Source organism: Gymnogyps californianus, chromosome 5 (genome assembly GCF_018139145.2).
Source record: "Gymnogyps californianus isolate 813 chromosome 5, ASM1813914v2, whole genome shotgun sequence".
Classification (NCBI taxonomy): domain Eukaryota; kingdom Metazoa; phylum Chordata; class Aves; order Accipitriformes; family Cathartidae; genus Gymnogyps; species Gymnogyps californianus.
In genome coordinates this window covers 30,388,050-30,411,741 of record NC_059475.1, presented here as the reverse complement: position 1 = coordinate 30,411,741, position 23,692 = coordinate 30,388,050, and the positions used below count along the sequence as shown (strand labels likewise).

General features: G+C 37.4%; 1 protein-coding gene across 1 annotated transcript in view; it reads right to left on the bottom strand.

The window, feature by feature from the left end:
• STARD9 (StAR related lipid transfer domain containing 9) overlaps positions 1-23,692 on the bottom strand; it is a 119,954-nt gene that overhangs the window by 85,104 nt on the left and 11,158 nt on the right. Inside the window, exons 2-4 of the mRNA XM_050897062.1 lie at positions 22,676-22,734; positions 19,179-19,248; positions 16,139-16,255 (exon numbers count right to left, since the gene is read on the bottom strand). Of these exons, the coding sequence (XP_050753019.1) occupies positions 16,139-16,255; positions 19,179-19,248; positions 22,676-22,734 (246 nt within the window). The remainder of the gene's footprint in view (positions 1-16,138; positions 16,256-19,178; positions 19,249-22,675; positions 22,735-23,692) is intronic.

Below are 23,692 nucleotides of genomic sequence, written 5' to 3'. Positions count from 1 at the left end.
ATTAACAGCCAAAGGTGCAATGAACAGTCACAGCTCACCTAATTAGAAATGTTACATTAAAAATGCTACAGGGACTATCAGTTTCTTCTATTTTTGCTCTCCTAGTGACAGAAATTACTTAGGCTGGACATAACTACTTCTTTATACCAATCTTCTCTTCCCAACTCACTTCATATCACACCAACCTCAAAATCGGGCAAGGGATACTATGAAGATAGCTCAGTGCTTCATACTACACTTTGCTTAACTAGACAGAAAGCAAAAAGGAAGGTGGTTTGCATCACCTGTAAAACATCTAAAAAGTAGTTGTAAAATATTTAAGAAATCAACCAGCCCAATACTTCCATAAAGCAAAAGATACATTTCATACATACATTTTCAAAAAGAAAAAGGTGCAGATCTGCTAAAGATTAGAGAACAGGCATCAGAACCAGGGAATTCCCATGTCCCAATTAAGGTCACATATTTCTGTGTTGTCATAAGCCCAGTAATAAACCACATCTTTGGTATTACCAAGATGAACAAAGACACTTTGGCAAACTGTAAAAAAAATTCTTCATAATATTATGACAAGACATTTCCTGTGAAGACAATACTGGAGTTTCCCTCTCAGACATAATGCTTTCGGGGGGGGGGGGGGGAAGCCCTAAAAAAAATATTCAGAGGAACACATTTGATTGTCTTAAGAAAAACAGCATAATTTTACCCTTGACTAATAAAATAAATAAATGAAGAATTTTTTTTCATTTTAAAATGAGACAGAAGGAAGAAATTTCATCAACATTTAAAGTTCTTCCAAGCTGAAGTTGCATTAAATTTTATTCTTTACAATTTAAAATTTTGTGCTATGCAGCACATTAAAATGGGCAAGAAATGAGCAAGCAATGGGCAGAGAACTGGAGGTTCAAAATAAGTGATTTAAAAAGGATTGAAATGCAAGACATTTATGTATTTATGACAGTTTTAAGTAACTATCCACCCTTCTACATATACTTTCCAACATGTTGGTACAATAGTCTTTATGATGAGGTACAAATTTTGTCACTTACAGTTTGCAACTTACATTGTCAGTTCTGTCCCAAAGTAAGTTTATTGTATTGAGCATATGTAAAATTAATACATTTTAAATACATGTCCCTTAACTCTTTTTTAATAAACTGTCTTCATACGATAAACTGATTCAGAAAGACAGGTGCACACACAACCTGAGGATGTACTGGAATATGACAACCTAATCATCTATATTTCTACTTCCACTATTTTCTCTTTTAGACAGAGAACAGTTGCACCATTGACCTAACTAGAAATTCAGTTATTAGAGAATACTGTTTCTGTTTCAAAAGAGTATTGACTATAATGACCACATGCTGAAGTTGCTGGGTGATTTTCAGACAACTGTGCTGTTTAAGATGACCATCTATCTCCAAGGGAATTCAGCTCAGGCTTATCTCTTTTCAGTGTAATGACTTACAGCAGAAACATCGGGTGTTTCTTACATTCAACATCTGTATAGTCTGCTCTCCTCAAAAAAAAAAAAAAAAAAAAAGGCCCCAGCATCTGCAACTTCCTTGTTATAAAAAATGGCTGCCAGCTTTGATCAAAGCTGCACAAACAGGTCAAAGTAGCTCAGAGCTCTGTACGAATTAGAGCATTTCACTTATAACACTTAATTTCTTACTAGTCCCGCAGCCATTTTTAAAACCTCAAAAGCCTGACTTGAAAAGGATTTTTAAAAGCATACTTTTTTTTTTTAATATCATTCTGTGTACGTCACTGTTTCCTCCAGATTTCCATTATCAAATAATTTCTCTCCCTGGGTCCTTTTTCTCATTATCTTCTGTTAAGCGTGCTTTTACTCTAAGGTATGTAACAACAGAAAAAAATAGTTAAGATTAGGGCAAAATATTTTAAAATTACATTATTTCATGTCATTATTTTAAATGAAATTAATAATTTCATTATGTCAAGATGCTTCCTTACTAATTGCCATCTTCATTTTGAATATATCAATTCTAGCAAATCAATAATACAGGTCTTCCCATTTAAAAGACCGCAAAAAAACTATATTAATTTTTATTGGAAAAAAGCAATATACATGAACTACATAGTTATTGGATTGTTGTTTAGGAAGCGTAGCACAGATAACTTTTTGTATGCCACAAGTTTTAACCAAGTTTATACCATTTTAAACTCAACAAGAAAACACTTCACTTGAAAATATTTCAGCCAAGTCTATTGAAAACATCCTCCAGCTCCTATGTGGATTATTTCTCAAAATAACGGTGTATATCTCATGCTGCCTCATTAATAACATTATACGGTTGCTAACTGCACTGCAAATTGAAAGTAAATTTTGTTGATGCTTTGCAAATAAAGGTATCAGTGCTTATGCTGCTGACTAACAAATGTATGAAGTGTAAAAACCTCTTGGTAGATGGTAACAATACTTTTTTAATTTTAGAAGCAACTTACAACTCATGTCATTCCTTCTGGAAGGAAAAAATGGGGGGAGGGGTCAATTCTAAGTGGAGCTACCTCAGCATTTTCTATGTTCTCAAAAAAGGAGCTAATGAATATTCTCTTTCCTTCAAGTGATGAATTGTCTCTGTGCCCTGTCTAGCCTTTTAGTTCTTATTAATGTGTCTTAAACAAATATTTGTGTTTTAAATAGCAGCCATTCACTACCTCAAATGTGTTAATTATGTCCTATTTTTGTCTCATCTCTCTTCCTGCCTCCTATCCCCATTTTCTTTAGGCAAAAAAGAGTCTGAGAAATACTTCTGTATCTGTAACACTAGCAAAAACAATCATCAGGAGGATGGAACAATACAGAAGGAAGGTAGAAAACACTGTAGAAATTTTCAGAGATCTCTGACATTGTACAGATATGCTAAAGAACGTGTCCTCATGTTCTGGGATGTGATGTCAGGTGCCTGAATCAGTGAATAAATGTACAAAATTGCACAGTGCAGAAGGTGTGCTGTACAGAACCAGCTCTAATGGTAAATCCATCTTTAAAACAAAAGCTGCAAGGACTCTCAAAGGCTGGCCTACAGACAGAGGAAAAGGATTTATACAGAGTCTAGCTGTAAGAGGGACTCCAGATTCTTTCCCAACTGTATCAGCCCCAGAACAACATTACAATGTGCATGCTGCCAGACATCTTGTAGATAGGATATTAAAAAAAAAAAACCAACAAAAAACTTGATGCTTAGTATGAAGCATAGCCATTAAAACAAAGGTGCTAAACCGTGTGCAACAAATTTCAGCCCCCATAATTAACTCTCCACCCCTAATCCCTCTGCTGGGAACAGAACTCTTCAGCCAGCTCCCATCACAGCTTTAGGTACACTGCTGGTTACGCACTGCAGGCTATCTTCTACCCCACAAAGATGCAGTCAGGTATAACACCAACATAAAATGTGATTTTTTTTTTTTTTTGTCCCACAAAGCTGGGAAGACAGAGCCAGAGGCATAGGTGTGAAAAACTTTCTCCCTTCTCCAAGTGATAACTTCTAGTTACTTGCAAAAGCACTTCAGTGTCACTTCCCCAACAGTGCTACAAGCACTTCTGACAGGACCATGCAATTACAGCTGCAACACTAGCAATTTAAACTTGCCCAGCCCATATGGCATAGACCAGCCTATGTTCATACTATCAAGTACTCTCAGCCTCCAAAGCAGGGTGGCCACATGCAAACTGCCAGTCAGGAATGGTCATGGTCCCTGCCAGTTTCTGGACTGTGCCTAGAAACTGTTATGAGAAGTACCAGCTATCCCAGCCCAAACAGTACCAGGAACAACTCTAACAATTTAGCAATATAGATGACCAAGCTGCAGTGCTCAGGGAATATTCCCTGGCATTAAACGGGGCCGTTTTATTTACTTGTACCAATACAGCCTCAGTTGGCTATGAGGAAAAAAGCATCAACTCCAGGTTAATAAAATGAGGAGCAAAAGATGACCTAATCTCTTTTGCTCTCTCTTTCAACTCAACACGCCAATGACATTCAGTTGTAGAAAGCCATTACATTCATAATAAATGGAACAGAAAAAGATTACATTCCATATACTGTAATAAGCAATAAATTTATGCAAATGACATGCAGTAGGATGTGAGACAATAAAAGCATTGTGCTGTACCAAGCAGAGTCAAAACACATAGAAATGATGTAAAGGAGGACAACATGAAGAGCTGGAAGCAAATTTCTACAATCCTCTGAAATCTTTGTGTTTTCAGACAAAATGTATCTTTAAGGCACTGACAGTTCTTTTGAGTTTCTGCTGAATTCGAATTTAAGTTAAAAATATCAAAAGCTACTTAAGCCCAGGCTTTAAATTATCTCATTCTCCATATATAGGAATCAAGAAAGTTGCTAATTTTCTGAACATGAGCTGAAAATTCAATGTCAATTTCTTGGTTTAGAGTTATAAGACACATTAAAAATAATTAAAAGATAACAATGTTAGCTGTCAAAAAATTAAAAAGGAACAAGTAACAGCCTCAGACTGCAGACTATAACATTTCCCATTTGTTATAGAAATGAGATGATTTTTGGCTTTAAAATGCTAACTAGCTCCACCAAACCCTTTCACTTGATTGGAATTTAAAAAAGTGCTGGAATATGAGAAAAACTCACTGCTTCAATGATAAATTCCTATCAACTCTCTCGATCTTTAACATGATTCTACCTTTTTTCCTATTTCAAAGCAGCTAGGAGAAATGCTCTTGGTTCTAATTAAAATCAAAAGGGAAACCACAAAAAAAAGAGAGAGGAGAGCGAGGGGAGAGCGAGCGAGGAGAGAGAAGGTTTCACATTTTGTTTAGCTAATGAAAAGGTCAGTGAATTCAGACACTCATACATTTCAAAGCAGAACTTGTGTTCTATTAGGAAACAGGTTACAAATGCAGCAATAAAAAGAAAATAAAAAAATATATATTATTCATTCATGAACTACTCTGGCAGTTACTTTCAGTCGTTAAGAAACAGGATGCAACTACGAGCATCAAAATAAGATAGACTGGAAAAGAAAATGGCCTTAGAGCACTGTCACTTATTAGAGCAGCATGACCTCATGCATGACATGCATGATGCAGGGTAACCTGAGTCACCCACCATCACCATCAGCAACAACATTGTCTATGTACAAGAAGGTCCTGGAGATGACGTGTGAGAGGGAGTGCAGAAGTCCAAAGCCCAAGTGAGGCAAGCCCAAGCATGTGGGTCACAACACCAACAGCTAAAGGAGCACTTTTCTATTCTGCAGATGGAATTTGTAGATGCACCTCTCCTGTCCAAAAATGATATGTGCTTTCAGGGCACTATAGAAGGAAGCTTTTTTGATCATACTTCCAAGCACTCAGGTTACATTTATCAGTCATGTGGCAAAATTATTATTGTGGTCTTCACTGTGAAGGTCATAGACAGCTCTGATAGGATTTGTTTCAAAAGACTGGGAATCATTGCTCTGAGAGATCTTTGGCTTTTAAAATCCATCAGGAAACCTCATTCTTCCACAATGAGGATAATAAAAAGTATTACCCATGAAGCTTTCAACATTGTTATTCTAGCCAAAAAGCGTTTATCTCTTCCTAAGTCTACGAGCAGTTACTCAAATCCATTTCCTGCTATCATAACAGAACACACTCAGCAAAACCTAATACAAGATAAGACATGTCTCCTTCTGTTCTGTTCTCCTTCAAAGCAATTGGTTCTTTCCTCAATGCTGCTTTGCTGAAGCCCAATTTAAACATACCTTGAAAGATCTTTTACTAAAATCAACACATCTGGGTAAAACTTAAAAAACATTTATGGTCTCGGAAAACTTAAGCTACCAAAAGGCATAAAGCGGTCTTGCACCAGTAATTTGAGTTCCTTTTCTTTTTAGTCACATTCCAAATGAAACAAAATCCTAGAGAGATGGACAGTTCTTTTTCAAAACCACATATTAAGTACAAATATAACATCCCTGAAAGTATGCCCACTTTGAATAAATAATCCCCTGCAATTTTCTATCTCTGCTTCTCCGATGCTACCTAGAGAAGGCTTTCCTTACCCACTGATGTCAAGCTACTCACATCTGTCTATAAAATAATAATAAAATAAAAAAATCTTATATAAAGAAAAGGAGGTAGGCCAAATTAATTAATTCTGGGCTGGATCCTCACAGTTCCTTAGATTCGTTTTTCAGACCTGATGTTTTATATGTAGGTCTGTCACATGGGATGAGGTACATACCCTTTAGAAACTGACTCTTTTCCTCAGAAGAAGATCTGCCAACAATACTGTAAAGGCACACAGTATCAATGATACAATCCATGTAGACACTCCTAAAGATGTATGTGTGTGCAGGAGAGGGACATCTGAGAATTCAGAACGGAAAACACTTGCAATAAGAGCAGACCAGAAGTTGAGACCTATCTTAAAGTTAATAGATGTAATTTGAAAGCAAGTCAATCCTTACCAGCACAAAAAAAATATAGGAAAACATTCACTGCCATTCAGCATCTCAGGAACATAACCTATCCAGCAAGGATTGATTCAAATGGTCCATTCCAAAACTTATCAACTATCTCATGTGACAGTGATATAACCTGGTAAGACATACTTCAAAATACATTAGCCAATCTAAGATACAGAACATCATCTCCCCTGGTTCAGCTGAGAATGTCCTGACATTATAACACTGAAGTTATAAAGAGTGAGAACCTATCCACAATAGCATGTACATCTGGGAGTAAGGAACCCTAAACTGACACTCAGAACTTTGATTTTGATGTGCTGAGGCTACTGTAACTGTTTCTAAACTGAATTAATTTTATTCATCTTCACTCTTTCTCATGCAATTTAGGAGCACTGCCAACAGAATCTCCTTTAGCAGAAAAGCCACAACTGAACAGAGATGTTAATTTTGCTTTTCACATATGAGGTCTCAAGGGCAGACTTTTTGTTGATTAAAAACAAAACAGAATTGGGAGTCAACATGCAAGTGCTCAGATCCAGCCAAAAGGATGATTCATTCAGTTTGTGTTCAAGGCCACACACACATCTCTCTGAGGCATACCATCTTAGTTAACAGAAAAATGTAGAAGTTAGCTACTAGTGAAGATAAATAAATAAAGCAAGCACAAATCTATAAAAAGGGAAAGGCTGTTTTTTGCTATAATATAAAGGAACAATTGCTGTTCATATCAAACACTAATGAACAGTGATACAGGACACTTGCATATTATTTAGGTTTTTCAGGCTTTAGCTACTTACTCATGCAAGTCCAATCTCATGGCTCAGAAATAAACAAAATGGCCGTGCTGAACTTGATCACAGCTGCTGCAATAAATGTATCTCACTATTCAATGCTAGCACAGTCCTGCCCAACAAAATCTTTCATAAGCCAGCTGCCTGCTAAAACCAATAAAACCCCAACCCCATAAAATAAAACCCCCAAACCTGGCCCAGTCTCCTACTAAAAGTCTATTAGCATCCTTCCATCCAGCGACTACAGAACTCGCAGACCAGCATGATCTTGGAGACTCAGTTGAAGTTCAAACTAATTTTTCACTAATTTCAGTTCCCAAGACCAGTCTAACTGAAGTTATTCATACAACATTGCTAAGATTGGAGAAAAACCACTCCAGGTTAAAAACTAATCTTGGATCAATCTGCTACCTTGGAAGCACCATGAATATGACCTTCCATTCTGCGTCCAGCCATGCTGTGCAAATACTTGCAGATTAACAAGGGAACCTGTTTGCAAAGCAGAAAGAGTAAGGAATGGTCCTCATATTAGATTAAAAGAAGAAGAAAATATCACTACTTTATGAGCATGGAGGAAAGACTGTGGTGTGATTACACAGAGGAATTTAAACTGTGAATGTTCATCTGCAAGTAAGAAGGAACAATCAACATCTCCATACAGCTTATCTATATAACAGATTTTTTTTAAATACATTTCCATCACTAGAAGTTAATTTAAAAAAAAAAAAACCACAACATCCTTCCAAATGACCATATGCTGTCAAGTTACTTCAGAAAGTTTGCAGGTCACCAGTACCAAGTTTTTGTTTTTACTTGTAAGATACGCAAAAATCACAACATTTATAGAAGTAACACAGATTGCGATCGTGCAGGTTCACTGCAACATGCACGACAACTGGCAATCCAAAGAACTTGTTATTCTCTTTTTCTTCTAAGTCGCTGAATGCACTTACAGATCCTTTCAATATTATTTAGCAGATTATACTGCCTTCCTATTGTAAAGAATGTGCTCTGTGTATCTAGAGTAAGCAACGGTGAGTGCCTATCAGGGAAACAGAATGAGTGTGTATGAGCACTAGCAGATTGAACAGTTGGAAAATGTCTCATTTCATTGCTTGTGAAACAGTTTATTGATTTCCCTCAACTTGTTACCAATATTCAGCTTAATCCTTTCTTGTGTACTGTTCAGGCTTCATATTTGAAATGTATCTGCATTCAATTATAGTTGCATATGAATGTATATGACTATATAATTATTTCTATCAATTAACTCAATGCCTCAGTTACTTAAAACTAATTTTTGTCTCCCCAAAATACAATGTTTTTAGTGTTATGCATGGTAAATTGAAAATCAACTTGATTCTTTTTTGTCTTCCAATAAAGCCTGCTTTGAAGTTTGCAATTATTCACAGTAATTCCCAGATAAGTTTTCTGCAAAGAAATCTTGGTATAGCCAGAAAGAATGACCTTATTCGATCACGAACTGAACACAGCAGCTGTGTTGCTGGCAGAAGATATATAGCATGCAGTCATGGTGGTTTCCCTCCCTCCATCATAATCCATTATATACCAATCCAATTATTGCACAAAAAGCCTTTTTCTTATAGCATGCTCTCCTTTTCACTTCTGTCTCACCCTGGGTTGGAGAAAAAAATCTTGTGGATGGAATGCTTACTGCTTTTAAAACATTTCATGCAAAAATGCCATTTACACCCACAGCCACCGCCTCCTTCTCTTTCTCCCTCCTTTTACAACAAGACGGGGGGGGGGGGGGGGGGGGAGGGCCGAGGAGGGGGAGAGAAAGAGAAAACAAATTGAAGGATTTTTCAAGAGATTTAAATTAGAGCTTTATTATGTTACAATTTTTATAATTAAGTGCATATGCCAGATAACAGATTTTTAATTTGTCTTGAGAATTCACAAGACAATTAAAAACTTGAATCTCACAGGGAATGTATGGAGGCACGGAAGTGTCACAAACTCAGCTTAAACAGGAAAGGTCTCTCAGTTAAAGTTCTTCAGAAGCATGACTACGTTTGCATTTAAAAAAAGAGGAGCAAGTACAGTGACTTAGTTTGATGAAGGGTTGGAAAGTATGTTGCAGTCTTTTGCTTCCAAACAACGCTGTTGTGTAACTTTTCTAAACTTTTTCAATTAACATGTAAAACAAACAAAAAACCAACCCCTCCAAAAACACAACAAAAAACCCAGAGCCATATTGAGTATCTTGCATATTAAAACAAACATATCTGTTTCTTCTTCTATTTGCTTTTCAGTTACACTCTGACAAGGAGGTTAAGAAAATCAGCTGCCCGTCTGCCCCTTTCCCCAATGACTCTTCTTAGCTGGAAGTAGTATAAAACCCAACTATGCTGGCAAGTCAAACGTGATGAAAAGCAATTATGGTACTTCTAAAACAAGTAAGAAATGGAAAAATCTGTTTACAGGGGTCATGTGCATTCACTCACATGAGCCATCAGTAACCCCAATTTCTGCCTTCACAGCACAGAAAAAAACCCAATCTTCCCAATGAATATATTTATAAACAAAGATAGAAATAATTAGATAATGTGTTTGAAAGGAGTTCTTCCTAGCACACATTTGCAATGGACAGACAGGCAAAGAGAACCTGTGTCACTTGTTATATAAAGTTTAGAAATAAACAACCTTTAATTTAATGCACTGTCTTGCTTTTGAACAGTCTTGTAAAATCCTCAGTGGTTCAAATGCACAGTGGAAGTGCACCAGAAAAAGAATCATAGTTATTCTTTCACTTACATTAGTAAGCCAGTGCCAAAGAATGGGGGCGTGGGGGGTGAGAAGGTCAAGAAATTAGGAGCAGTTACTGACATTTGCAGCAACACTTGTTTTCATACCCTTACTGCTTTCTCACTGTAAAACCATCCTGATTCGTTAAGATAATACTTTTCACATGTGACACATCACAGTGCAACTTCCACATACAGGGAAATCCATATGAAACCTTGAAACCAATATTATTTTTTTTGATAGGCAGCCACTTCTCATCAAAAAGACAATGTAATCTTTCAGGGAAAAAGATGCAAGAGCATATCATCACTCAGCTGTTTACAACAACCTCTGTGCACTCTCATATTTCTTAGATTTACCTCAAAGACAGTCATCTTTTTGTTTGGCCATGACCTTTGTGGTCGAGTGCTTTCATGACTGCATCTTAGAAGGTCCAATGAGGGTCATAGCATTACTGAAAATTATAATATTCAGAGAGGCACTGAAGGAATATTCGTACCTGCATAAACCTAATACGCTATGCCAAACCAAAATAAAACCCTTATCAAGTCAAGCCCAGAAGTGTGAAATTCCTTGACCAATATGAGTATCATTTATTTTATTCTTTTGAAAGCCAGAGGTAAAAATCCTAAAGTCTAAATTATGATTTCCCTTATAAACATTATCATCTCCATTTAACCAATGCACTGAGGTACAAAAACTAAGCTTGAGATCTACAAAAAGTGTTCCAAGAAAACCCAGTCAGAGATTTGGATCCCACTGAAATCAGTGCAAGTTGGGCACTTAAACACTTTTCTGGATTTCAGTGTCTTTACCATTCAAAGCCTATTAGTCATGGGATGTATTCCTCTTATCAAAAGGAACAGATTGCTAACATCAGCTATCTATGGCAACTGCTGTGTGTAAATACCTGCTTGTACATCCTGTGAGTCAGTCTGCCCACCGTGGTTACTGTGCATGCACAATAACCGGATGGGTAGGATGGCTGGAGGGAAGCTGAGGACTGAAGCTATAACAACCAGCTACAAGAATACTTACTGCTTGCATGTGTTCCTGTAGCCTTAAGAATACTCTTGTGCAGAATACCCTTAAGATTTTGTTTAACTGTGCTTGCATTAGATCAAGCTGAAATATTTTTTTTTTGTCAGTAGGATTTAGATGGGCATTTACTTAAGTTTTGCAACTGTTTTAAACATGTTCCTTTGCTTGGTGGAGCTAAAACAGACTTGAGGAAAGATTCATTAAGAGCTATTCTAGGTTTTACAAAGGAAACCTGAAAGATTGAAACAGACTGTTCTGTGCCAGACAAAAATTTAAATAAGTTTAAATTTAGACGTTTGTTTGCAGGACAACTATACAGGTCTCAAAGCACCTACATATTAACTATCATATTCAACCAGCAGAATGAATCAGCAAGCCTGAATCTGCCTATAAGAATAAAAATTATAACCCTAAATATCATTACAATATCATTATCACACAGTATTTTTACTGCAAAATGGAAATATGTCATCAATGTCTATTAAAGGATAATCCCATAGTTATACAATGGCCAAAGAGTGATGGATTTCCAACATTGTCTTTGGAAAACAATCCTGAACTACACACAGCTTCCTGAAGACATCTGTAGAGGAAGGGGGCAGGGGAGAAGGAAGCAACAGTCATTTTTACACAAAATATCCCCCTTTACTAAAGAGGGTTTTGTATAGTACCAAATTCACCTCTCCAAAAAACCTTAATACAAGAATGCAGGGAGACATGGTGGAACTACTTCATTGTATGCAAGCAGTAAAGCCCAGGTGCAGACACTCAGCATTCACCCTCTGCAAGACTAAACTAATTCCACAGCAAAACGGCACAGAGAAAAATCAACAGTTTGTCTCAAAAATGGCAGGAAAAGGAACATCACCAGAAGTATTACAATTTCTTGTGGTTTTTTTTGGCGTGGGTTTTTTTTGTTTGGTTGGTTTTGGTTTTCTCTTTTGTTTTTTTTTTGGGGGGGTGGGTTTTGGTTTGTTGGTTTTTTTTTTTTTAAACAGTGTAAGTTACTTGTAAGTATCACTTGACGGTGATAATTTGGAAAACCATTCCCTCATTTATAACCACAGAAAATGCATGTAACAAATTGCAGAGTTAAGATCAGAAAAATCATTCATGACCTTTTTCTCTTAAATGCCTATAATCTTTTAGAATTCCCTTTTGTTTCTCCTTTCATATTTTGCCCATCAAATGTTCTGTCCCTGTCCTGAATTCATATTTATTTGTTACCTGTTCTTTCTCTGGTCCCACACAATTTTTTGATACTCAGTTTCTTTCTCTCTGCCATGTAGCCCTAGTGCCTGGTTCACCTCTCCGTACTTAGAAGGATTTAGCACATCTGTTTCCTTTCCTTCTTCCGTGAGTGGCTGGTAGCTCTGGTTGATTTAGCCAGTAACTCTTCCCTTAGGGTACTTCTTGATTCCTCTATTCTGTTTATGCACCAACAAATCCACTTAGAAAAAAAAAAAAATTGTCTTTAAAAAGAGAAAGTAGACTCCCTTTTGGAAAGAATTGCGCATCTGTGAAAGCCGATAAAAACCTCAGCTCAATATCAACGCGAAGTATTCAACTGCCTAGTGAGAAAACAAAAGCAACAGGCCCAAGGATCTCAAACTGGCCACCTAAAAACCAGAGGTCACATTGTAAAATTTGGCGTTCAGCTTATCTGGAAAATGAACCTAATACTTGCATAGCTGAACTATTTCAAAAATCTTACATTTTTGTAATGAATTTATGTAACTTCTAAAGGAAGACTAAGAATTTGGACCACTACTATTAGACTTCTAAATTAAGCTCCTAAATTACTAGGTCATCATTAGAAACATTGTATAGCTTCATATTTCACCACAGTTAGGAGAGAAATAAAGAAAACTCTGGCTCATATCTAGTTCCTCAAATGTTTTAAATGAGAGAATAATCTTGAATAACAGTCAAAGACTATCCACTTGTACCTGAAACCATCTTCCAAAACCAACCACTATCCAACACGTTCTCTCTGCTAAGAAGCCTATTTCCCAGACATCAACAGTGATGAGTTCTTCTTTCAGCAGTCAAAAATCAGCTTTGTTTTTCATTTAGCAAACTTCCCTCTTTTCAGAGATATGAGGAGGTTACAGATTACATTATTTAACACCAATCAAGAAAGCTTGCATATATTGTGAAGCGAGAATTACTTTTTAAATTCAGCCCAAAAAATTATGTAGACAATAACACTTCTTAAAAATAATTTATATTTTTGACTGTTTGTTCCAGCTTTTTGAAGGGAAAAGCACTTCCAGTTTCAGTGCTATTAAAAAAAAAAAAAAAAAAAAGGAGTAAAGGCATACCATCTGTCACACGGGCACTGCAGATTTTATTACATTGGTTCAGTTCCTCTTCAGTTTACAGTATTGCAAGGTCTGCTCTCCCCAAATCAAAGTGAAAAAATACCTTCCCTACCTTTTTTTTAAATTAAAAAAAGGCAATAGAAGAAATATTAACATGAATGTATTAGGAAAAACAAACAAGGTGGGCAACATGTATTCCCATTTTGGCAAACACACGTAGAATACAGGTGGCAGAGAAAGCACAATTTTTATAAACAGAACAATAAATCCGAACTTTTCATCCAAACATTTGAAAGTACTTCCACATGGGTGACTTAAGTCTGTCACAAGTAGCTGTGAAGTATATGATCAAAATATATGGGGAATAAAATGCATTGTGTGTAGTCATCTCTGGAATGCAAGGGATCAGAACCTGAAGTGAACAATGTTAACGTCTGGAAGAAACTGTAAGAAGTATTCAGAGAAGCAGATTTGTATCTTTAAAATCATATTTTTACCTAAACACTACAATTTGCAGCCCTCCCACTGTTGTTTTATTGTCACGGAATCCTTAACAACTGAAGAAACTGTTAGGACTTCATTTTTATATGTCCATCCAGAGGACAAAAAAGACAGTTTACTAAAAGACAGCCTTCTACAAATATGAACCTGAAGGCAGATACTTTAATCTACTTCTCATCCTCAACCAATACACCAATCACGTATGATAACAGTTGGCAGGACATCTTCAAGGAAAAAGTAATCCAAGGTCAGCTCATGAAAGAAAGCTTTTACTGGATGACAGTGTTACCGAACGTCCTTTGGCTGCCAATAGCATTGTTGCTGTAAGGAAGCCTAGAAACTTCAAGCTCAGCACTGAAGTAATAATTCAAAACATGGAATTAGTACAATAAACTTCTTTCATACAGTGTAAGGGGGCAGACAAATGCACAAAAGCATGGTAAGATTGCAGTATTCCAGCAGCCCTCTTCTCAAGGACATTTAAAGTATGCTTTACTGGTTCTACAATCACCAAGACAGGTAAAAAGCCCAAGAAATTCACTCATGACTCCAAGCCTTTCAAAGCACCAGTCCACCTTTAAACTTTTCTTAACTCATAAAAGACATCTGTCTAAGGCTCAGTAACCCAATGGTTACATGAAGCAGCACTGGACGTCCTTTCAGCCAGCATCAGGCACCAGTAAGGAAACTATGGCCCGTTACTTAATTTTCTATGGCCAGGGAGTTCATGTTTCCGCCTCAGTGTTTTTATTGGATAAAACTGTATTGTATGATAACACAAGGCTCTCCACAGTGTCTGAAATACCTACTCAGCCCCAGCAAGGAAGCTGCACTGTTTATATTGCATTTTACGTTCTTCTTCAATTGCACTTGTATTTAATAACAACAAGAACAAAAATTTACACTTTGTAGCCAATATTTATATTTTCCATTTGGCAGTTCTGATAATTTTTCGTACCAAGTAGAGATAAAACTGACTTGGCAGACTGTATTTATCAACATTTCATCTGCTAAACCATTTCAGCTAGAAAGCCAACTGTATTGTCAACAGTTCTAAGAAGCATGCTTCTAAGCATATTACGAGGGAAACTCACAAAGAACACAATCAAAATAAGCAAGTAAGACAATATAAGGGGTGGGGTGGAACCCCAACAGTTCCACATTTAAAGATTTGTTATTTGTAATCCCTAAAATGAAAGTTTATCTAGTGCTGAGAACTTTAGAAAGACGACTTTCTTTTTTAAACACTAAATACACTTCCCAAGTTCCCAAAACCTCTTCCACACTACTGCATCAAGAAGGAAATGGAGCACAGTCAAGGATTTCACCTATAGTTCTGGTAATTGCCAAATTTGATAGTTTTTCAAATATTGACTCCCAAAAGTAAAACAAACCTGTGCTCATCACTATCAGAAATACAAATTTCACAGGACTATCTCAGTCTTAAGTGATACTTTCTTTGAAAAACAACATAATTATACAGGTTGAAATTTCAGGAACAACTGTACTGACAACAGACAAAAACGAAATGATACAATTCTGAAGACAAAACAGCAGTAAAAACTTATTTTAATGCTGACGTGATCATATGCATGCATAGTGAAATCTCCGGATAGCTTTGCTGTGCATTATATTTATTTGTAGATTTAATAATTCCTTGTTCATTAACAAAAATTTGTAATCATATCCTATTTTAATACAGAATCCTTCAACCTTCTTTCTTAATCAATCAAACCTTGGATCTTCAAGCTAGGAGGAGTCTCCATTAGTTATAAGAGATTTCTGATGCTTTATCAAGGAAAAAAGCTCAGAACAATATAGCATAAGTAAAATTTACTACTGTTATTTAAAGATGTGATTACTTCACTGTTGATCCTCTCAGCAGAATCACCTCACTACTCTTCCTTTCACTTCAGAGCTTTCTCCCTCTAGAACCTGATCCCCCCACAAAAAAATTCTCATTGCTAAGCTAGAGTCCTCAGATCATCACAATTAATGATCGCTACGAAAGTTAACATATCTAATGAAAGCATGCATTAGTTGATAAACAAGGGTACTGCAATCCTGCTGCACCTACTGAAGACAAAAAGACTGAGTACTGTGGTATTACAAAAAAAATAAGAAAAAGATGGGGGCAGAAAAGAAAATGAAATTTCATGTATCCTAAGTCTCAATCTCTTCCTGTAGATGTGATTATAAAGGACAAAACAGGATGGGAACACAAACACAAAGAACAGCATCACTTACCATTTCCTGAGATGCATACTTTGGATCTTCGGGATCAACTGACCAGTAGCAGTAATCAAAGCTGAAGGCCACAGTCTTTTCTCTTGAGTCCCAAGTGCTATCAAGTCTACTGTCAACCTGACAACAGAAAAAGACAGAAAGACCAATTCACTTTGAAGCTGACCAAAAAGTAAGCATTTAAAAACTAACACGAAGTTTATCTAGGATCTGTATTGTGGAAAAGAAATGGCAAATAGTTTATCCTCTTTATTCAATTTTCTTTGATGCTCAGAGTGAGGCGGAGACATCCATGACAGACCTGCTGAAGCATTTTTGCTGAAGGGTTCATTTACTACAGCTAAGGCTCTCCAGGCTGTATACAATAAACATAATCTAGTTAGTCTTCACAACACCTACATATTGGCAGGAAAGCTCTATAAACCTTTTGATATTTCTCTGTCATTCTTCTGTTTCACTGACAACTGCATCACAGAAATGAGGCCCCAAGTGAGAAAACAAAAGCAATTTTCTCACTGCATAGTTGAAAATGCAGGTCTCTTCCCCCATTTCCCCTTTGCTTTGTCATGGTTGCAAGCTAATGCCTCTGTCACTGGGACTGCACACTACAAACCTAACCTTTACGGGTTAGTAATAATGACAGTGAAGCCTTTCTAGCATAATAGTCAGAAATGGTGACTGAAATTAAGAGAATCATATAAGTCTTTCTGTATAATCTTGCCCAAGTGACTTGTAATAAAACAGGTAAGCTTATGAACAAGGAACTATACATTGTTGTTCTACTCATCAAAGGAGAGTAATGAGTCAAAACATTACATAAAATTAACACCATCCACATGTAATTTTGACCTAATCGGTAACTTTATTGTAACCTTGACATTTGCGTTCACAACAGTAGAAAAAAAGATTCGTTATAATTTGGTACCCAAACAAACAGCTTCACTAATGGCCCCCAAAAGTAGGGGTGACAGTGCTGTCTGCCAGATTACTGGATAAAGGGCGCTGTAACCACTGAACTCGGCCACCAGCTGTGAGGTTTACAGGGAAAATTAATTTACAGGCCCATCTGACAGGTTTGTGGCTTTTTGGTTTTTTTAAACCAAGACAGAGCAAAGCAAAAGAGGACAGAAATAATTTTAAATTATCTTTTAAGTAAAGGGGTTTCATGTATTTTAAACCTTGCATGATTCTAAAGTTGTCACATTGAATTAAGTACAACCAAGGTTTCCTTTAGTCAGAATTAACATCTTAACAACCCTATTGATCATCTTCAATAATGACATTTTCAACATGTTGCGATTCAGTGATTTTTATGCAATTACCTTTTATTTTCTTAGGTCTTAAGATAAGCTTCTTTCTTAGAAGATAGCTTGTAGCACTGCCTTCCTATTGCAACATGTAAAAATAAAAAAAAAAATTAAAAAAATACCCCTCCACCTCAGGAAAAGCAGCGCCTGATCACAGAGGTGATTACCCTTCTGGTGAGAAGGGGTTTGTTTTGAACTATAAAGTGCGCCTACCCCAGATACAACGTGAACATTAGTGTATAAATATTAATTTATACACTAACTTGGATTCATCAAAGGCTGTCTAAATTTAGTTTATGCATCAAGCAAACTCACTCCCTTTACAAAACCCACCAATTACGAAACCTCAAGAGAAAAACATCTACAAGCCAGCCCTTGCACCTCCAAATAACCCTTCTCGGCTTGCTATGAGCAGTCCGTCATGCTGCTGTGGTTTCCCCAGTATCCCAAGGCAGTCCACAGCTCCTCTTTAAACAAATAAAATAAAAAAACCTTCTACATCTAACAAGGCTCAGCTGGACCCAGTTACGCAGCTACATAACTGAGGCCTCCACCTGCCAAGGGAGGCTCCCCCAGCAGCGGTGGGCAGCTTCAGAGGCCCAAATCCTCACAGCCCTGTCGCAGGGACCAAAGCCTTCCCAGGGACAACCAGAAGGAACAGACAGCATCGCACCTGGAGGATAAGTGTCTCTCCGAAAGCTTTGTCACACGTATAAGGAACTGGGGAAAATTATTTCAGAAAGTAGTGAGAGTCTAAGACTGCAAATACAGCCTTTGAAAAGTAAATATATAGAAAATAAGCAATATTTTACATCCATGAGAGCTCTCATACCACTAATATTTTTCCCTCTTCTTCTTTAAAAATGAGCACCTGTAGTCAATAAAAAAATAATTATAATGGAAAAGGTAAATAGTTCAAATCCTTTCATTCAATTTTTGCCAAGGTTTCTCTTCAAAACCTAATGCATTATTTCTCTTGAACCAGCGATCCAGAATAACCGGGTTGCTTGCAGATATAAAGAAAAAGGAGACAAGAAATATAAAATGCATCCATCTTCTAGGATCCCCACAGCAATCTCATGGTTCATTTATCTGTCTTTTGAGCAGAAACATGTTTGACAACACAAAATTGCTTTGCTCCCATTCTATCAATTTAGTGAAGGACCATGGCAGCTTTAAGTAGTTCAAGAGCCTAAACCAGAAGGCTGGTTCCCATGCACGCTGGCTGCAGAGCTCTCACAGAGGACAACAGCTACGTTCAGTTTATTCTTACAGCTTTTGGTCTTTTACCAAGGCCTGAAGTGTAGCTGAACACATTTTGCTCCATTTCATGCAAGTCAGTTGCACTCTGAGTGCAAATATGAGAGGAGGAGAGACACAGGGAAAGAAATTATCCAGATGTTAGTAACAGTAAGATAAGCACAAAATCCTAAACAATTTACTAACAGCTTTGAATGATGGCATGCAGCCAGACTGCAGAAGCTTTGACAAACATAAAATACAGAAAACACAACTACATGTTACATCCCCTGTCAAAAAAAAAAAAAACCAACCAAACCAACCCCAAACCAAAACAATACTCCCCCACACTTTTGCTGCAATTATTCCAGAGCTGTGCTGGTTTAAACTTCTCCCTTAATATTTCTATTAGAATGATCCAATAGCCAAGCAAACATAGAAAAGCATCAGGATATCAGGATCCTTATATGAGAAAGAGAAGATGACAAAAAGCATACCTTTATATTTCTGACTTTTGCCACTTTGTCATCAACTTCTACAATCACTCTTCCTCCTTCTGCACTCTCTCTGGAAACAGAACACATTAAAAAATCCATTTAACATATGAAGACATAGAAAGGTGCATGTCAAATTCGTAAATCCCAGAAATTTGTGTTTACTTTAACAAACTGCAAATCAGAGCTATAAAACAGGTACTTTTGCTTATAAGACACCCTGTGACATGAAGTAGCATTTGCAGATCTGCAGCCAGGTATCTCAATAGTGAGAGGGGAAAAAACCAGGACTGTGGTGATTAAACAGTTTCAAAGTGCTTGTCCTAAATACTTTGTTAGGATTTTATTTCTAATTAAAAGTCGTTGTTTTAAATTACATTTACAAGGAAGTAGAGTGGAGCACAGGTAGACTGGCTATGCTTTTTGCAGTACGGATCCACGTCACAGACTTGTGAACCACAAGTGTCGTCAGGTCACAGCGTCTGATTTTTACCACATAATCCAAAGTGTTTGTTGTAGTCCTTAAAAAAGTACTCTTGAGAAAAAGAAAACCGTCCTGAAATGTAAATGGACAGGATTGTTCCCCAAGTGCAAAGGACCATGCACTCATACATAGTGTCTAAAATTCCCACTGAACGCAGCTATGACTGGCTATTACAGCCAACTTCTATTTCCAAACTTAGTCATATTAGAAAAGAATGAAAAAAGGATGTGGCCAAAGCAAAAAACCCCTTATTTCTGAGCCAACGGCACGATAGCTACTTGAAGTTAAGGATGTTCTTATTTATAGGTGTGTTGATTCACATCCCTCTCAATAATTATCATGGATTTTTTTATACATAGCAAGACAGAAATGAGGAAGAAGAGGTCAGTGGTCTACTTCTCTGACAGTAGAAAAATAAATTAACACTTTGGTACTGAGAAGCTAAGAACAGGAGAAAGATTTTTTTATCCTTTATATTTCTTCTACATTTTGCTTTATGCTCTGATACCGACAAATCCTGTAAGCTGCAACTTTACCAGAAAGTTTTATTTTGATGAAGCCTAATGCCTTTGTAAAGCTGGAAGAAATTGGTTTAGAAATAAAATCAATTTTGTCCTTAGTGCAGTTTTGTCACACTTTGTTTAAAATTAAGCTGAAGGCACAGACACTGTCATTTGAGATTAGCTGTATATATATCCCCTGATAATCAGCTGGATCAGTATCATCAGGTCAGTTAAAAACTAGATAAGATAAAACAAGAGTTAGAAAATTCAAACCCAGTTGACCACTGTTCATTCATGGCCCTAAATCTGTCTTTTAACAGATTTCCTTACACGTGTACAGAATTATTTACTCCCCCACCGATTACAATCTCCTTTCACTGACAGCTCGAACTTCCAGGCAGCACATAGCACAACGGGCCCTGCCTCTGGGGTCTCTCCTCTCTGGTTCTGTTTTTACCCCACGCTTTCTGTACCAAAACAACATTCAAAACAATGCCTTAGGACACTTAAGACTTCCACAGAGACAATCACGGTAGCATTTGAGCTTTACAAGCATAAAGAAGTTTTAAACACACTTCTGAGCATAGGCTGTCCCCATTTTGCACATAGAAATAATGCTTTACCTTAAAGTCTCTATGCTTCACATTACTAATTTTGAGCACCTGCCTGAACTTAGTACTTTCTGTAATACATACTTACATGTGGCACTTCACATAGACAATACAAGCACAGCTCCCAGAGGTTTTAGTTAAGCTGTGAAACCAGCAGTTCAACGTATCAGTCACCAGAACCCTGAATTAGACCCCAGCAGAAAAAGGAACACTGACAGGAGAGAGAATTTGCATTATGTACAGCTGAGTACTGAACGGAGGCCTCATAAGGCTCCCTAAAGAACAAATGAAGAAGGACAAGTGCCTAAGGATACAGGCTGTGAGTAGAAATTTGCAACTGATACATTTAATCTGTACATGTGCAACTCCATAGATGTTTTGAAAAGCAAGTGTTTTCCAACACAAGTAAGTTTGGGGACTTGCATGTCCCCATACAAACCTCTGCCAGGTGAGCTAATGGACAAAGCTGACAGTTAACCCTGTACAGCAGACCAGATCTAAGAGGAAATGGGACATTTTGACAGAGAATTTCACAAGAATTTAAGAACAGAAGACGACAGACAAAACCAGAGGGATCCTTTAGGACGGAGTTTGCTTTAGTTACACATACTCTTTCCTCCACTGCCCTAGTATCATCTTGGCCCTATCCTGCTTCCTAATCCCATGAGGATTCCCTATTTTTCAGTCCTACTGTTAACCCTCCAGTCTTATCACCCTAGTTACAGTTCACTGACTTCCTATCCTCCTCCCCCTACACACACACAACATCCCTTACAGGTACTTGCTATCTGTTCTCTCTGACATCTTGTCCATGGGCCCACATTGAACTTTAGTGTCTTCAACTGGTCTGCAGGTCTTGTCTTCCTTCTCCTACTGCGTTGTAGCTGGTTTTAGGCTCATCTCTCTGCTCCAAAGGTACATGATCCTACTTTCCTTGTCAGATCTTCCAGTCTCTGTCCCAAATTTACTTGTACACGCCACAACTGAATCAGTGTTTCTTCCTGGACACCAGCTGGGGTCAGCAAACAGATTATTGAGAATAAATGGGACAGAAGACCTTACTCTCAGTTCCTATACCTGGGCTTTAATTGTGACTTGGACAACACTGAGCTGAATTTATTAAGGCAGTGCTCAACTGATGAGTTTTTTGACTTACGGGGATGGTGCAAGCACAATTTGGTCAATACTAGAGAATACAAGCTCAGATGCACTCAGAGGAAGCAGATCCCTTAAAACTTTTATCTGCTATGTTCTTACAAGTCTTCACTGAACATGTTAAAGAGTTTTAGTTATTTAGAACTTGGGCAGAAATGGGTAATTAAAAAAAATGCACACCAGATTTCCAATTTTAAATCAATTGGGAAATTCAAATACAAGGTCACCCTAAGTTGCTTTTAAATATTTTAGAACCTAATTTTCCCTTAACCTCATCTTCTGTAGCAGCTGAACTGTTCTGGATGAAGCTTAAAAATAATTAAAAACATCTAGCCTGAAGCAGGCATTCATGAATGGAAGATTTCTACCCAAATGGTTGAAATCCGGCAAACCTTTTAACAGTTTTACATGCCAGGGTATTCTAATTGCAGACGTAAGGCAACCTCAACAACAAGCAGCACTCCCAGCCCCACCTATAATAATTACATGAAACTCCCTGCCTTCAGTCCACATGTGTTATACACAACCCTATGACTAAATGACTTTATGCTGTGGGTTCATCACCTGATGTTCTCCCAGGCCACAGTCACTACTGAAGATTCAAGATAAAGAAGAAATTCCAAACATAAAACCTTTGAGGTACAAAAACTTTTCATATATAAAAATTTATATACTCATCTTTATATACTTAAAGTAAGTATAAAACCAGTAAAATACAAACAACACAAAATAAAATTACCACACCACCTTTTACCACAGGGTAACAAGGATTCCTCACTATGCAGACAAAAAGCTCTATGCAGCAATCAAGTAGCTTTGTTCAAGTCTCACACAACAAGAAAGCCACCAGCAAACAGGGATAGAACTAAAGTCTCCCCTTGCTCTGGGTGCAGATTCACAGCACCTAGACTTTTATCATAACTGCAGGCTGTTGCTGCAAGATGCAATTTCTCTTTGCTGCTCCAACCTCCTACATGTGTTCCCACTTCTTTTCTTGCATCTGATCTAGCAATCACACACCCATGCAATGACTCAGATCAGCTGTGATCAGAAAACAAACACACCAAAATAAATAATCAAGGTGCCACAAGACCAGCGAGCACTGACAGAGCACTGAGCACAGTGGTCACATGGTTGCTAAGCCAAAGCAAGAGAAAGGGCAGGAACACACAGTGATGGGAATGCAGACCCCTCCCTTCTGCAGCAGCTTACAGCCAGAGCGCATTGAGCATAAACAAAACTGGACCTGCAGCTGTCCCCAGCTCTACAAACCATACATTCAACCTCCCTGTAAACATGCGTTTATATCATGCTTCATTTAGGTACAAACCAGAGAACTTTGGGAAAGAAAGCACCGTTTAATATCTAAAGCCCAGGAGGCAAAGCAGCCTCACAGCTGTTCTAGATGTTCTGACCTTAACTCCCGATTGCAAACACTACAAAAGCTCTCTCAGCAAAACCTGTGTTTGTCAGTAGTCTTACACATATGTGCACCACAGTTTGCATTTGACTGATAAAACAATCCTTCATCCTTAGGAATGGGTGCTGTGCTCCACAGGTATGAAAGCTGTATTCCTTGAACCAATAAAATCAACTCCAAAGTACACTTCTCTAGTAACACATTTGACTTTCGCTGCTCATAAGTCACAGTGATCTTAACATTTAGTTTCCCCATCCTCCCTTCTTCCCCACTTCTTGAAAAATTAATGCTATGTTTGGGAAATGCGTCTCTTCTTTAAATTACTTTGCATGAAAACAAGTTAT